We start from the raw sequence: 485 nt of genomic DNA, 5'->3' as shown, positions 1-485 counted from the left end.
AGCAGCAGCAACAACAGCAGCAACTGCAACACCAGCAGCAGATCCTGCTGCTGCAGCAGCAGCAGCAGCAGCAAATGCAGCAGCAGCAGCAGCAGCAGCAGATAAAAAAAAAGATAAACATATAGTATCCAAGGCTCTATCTACCCTCAAGCATGTCGTTGTACACCCCAAAACACCTTTGTTTGGTGGTGGTGCTGCAGCAGCAGCAGCAGCAGCAGCAGCAGCAGCAGGAGGAGGGGGAGGGTTCAGACGCAGCCGCACTGTGGGCCCCCGGCATTCAAGCAAAGCAGCAGCAGCAGCAGCAGCAGCAGCAGCAGCACCAGCAGCAGCAGCAGCAGCAACAGGATTCCACCCAGCAAGACTATCAAAAAGTAAAACGGGTTTAGGTTTATACAGACAACCAGCTGCTGCTGCTTCTTCCTCTTCTGCTGCTGCTGCTGCAGCAGCAGCAGCAGCACAACTACCACCGCCAGCAGGAGAAACAG

At 55.1% G+C, this 485-nt stretch overlaps 1 protein-coding gene across 1 annotated transcript in view; it reads left to right on the top strand.

The window, feature by feature from the left end:
- Positions 1–152: 152 nt before the first annotated feature.
- The window catches only part of EMH_0056850 (uncharacterized protein), a gene marked incomplete at both ends in the record, with an annotated part of 1,573 nt that continues 1,240 nt past the window's right edge, over positions 153–485 (top strand). Inside the window, one exon of the mRNA XM_013497405.1 lies at positions 153–371. Coding sequence (XP_013352859.1) covers positions 153–371 — 219 coding nt within the window. The remainder of the gene's footprint in view (positions 372–485) is intronic.

Source organism: Eimeria mitis, genomic scaffold, assembly GCF_000499745.2.
Source record: "Eimeria mitis Houghton genomic scaffold, Emh_scaff2651, whole genome shotgun sequence".
Classification (NCBI taxonomy): Eukaryota; Apicomplexa; class Conoidasida; order Eucoccidiorida; family Eimeriidae; genus Eimeria; species Eimeria mitis.
Note: the sequence above shows the minus strand (reverse complement) of the source record. Positions and strands in the feature narration are given on the sequence as shown.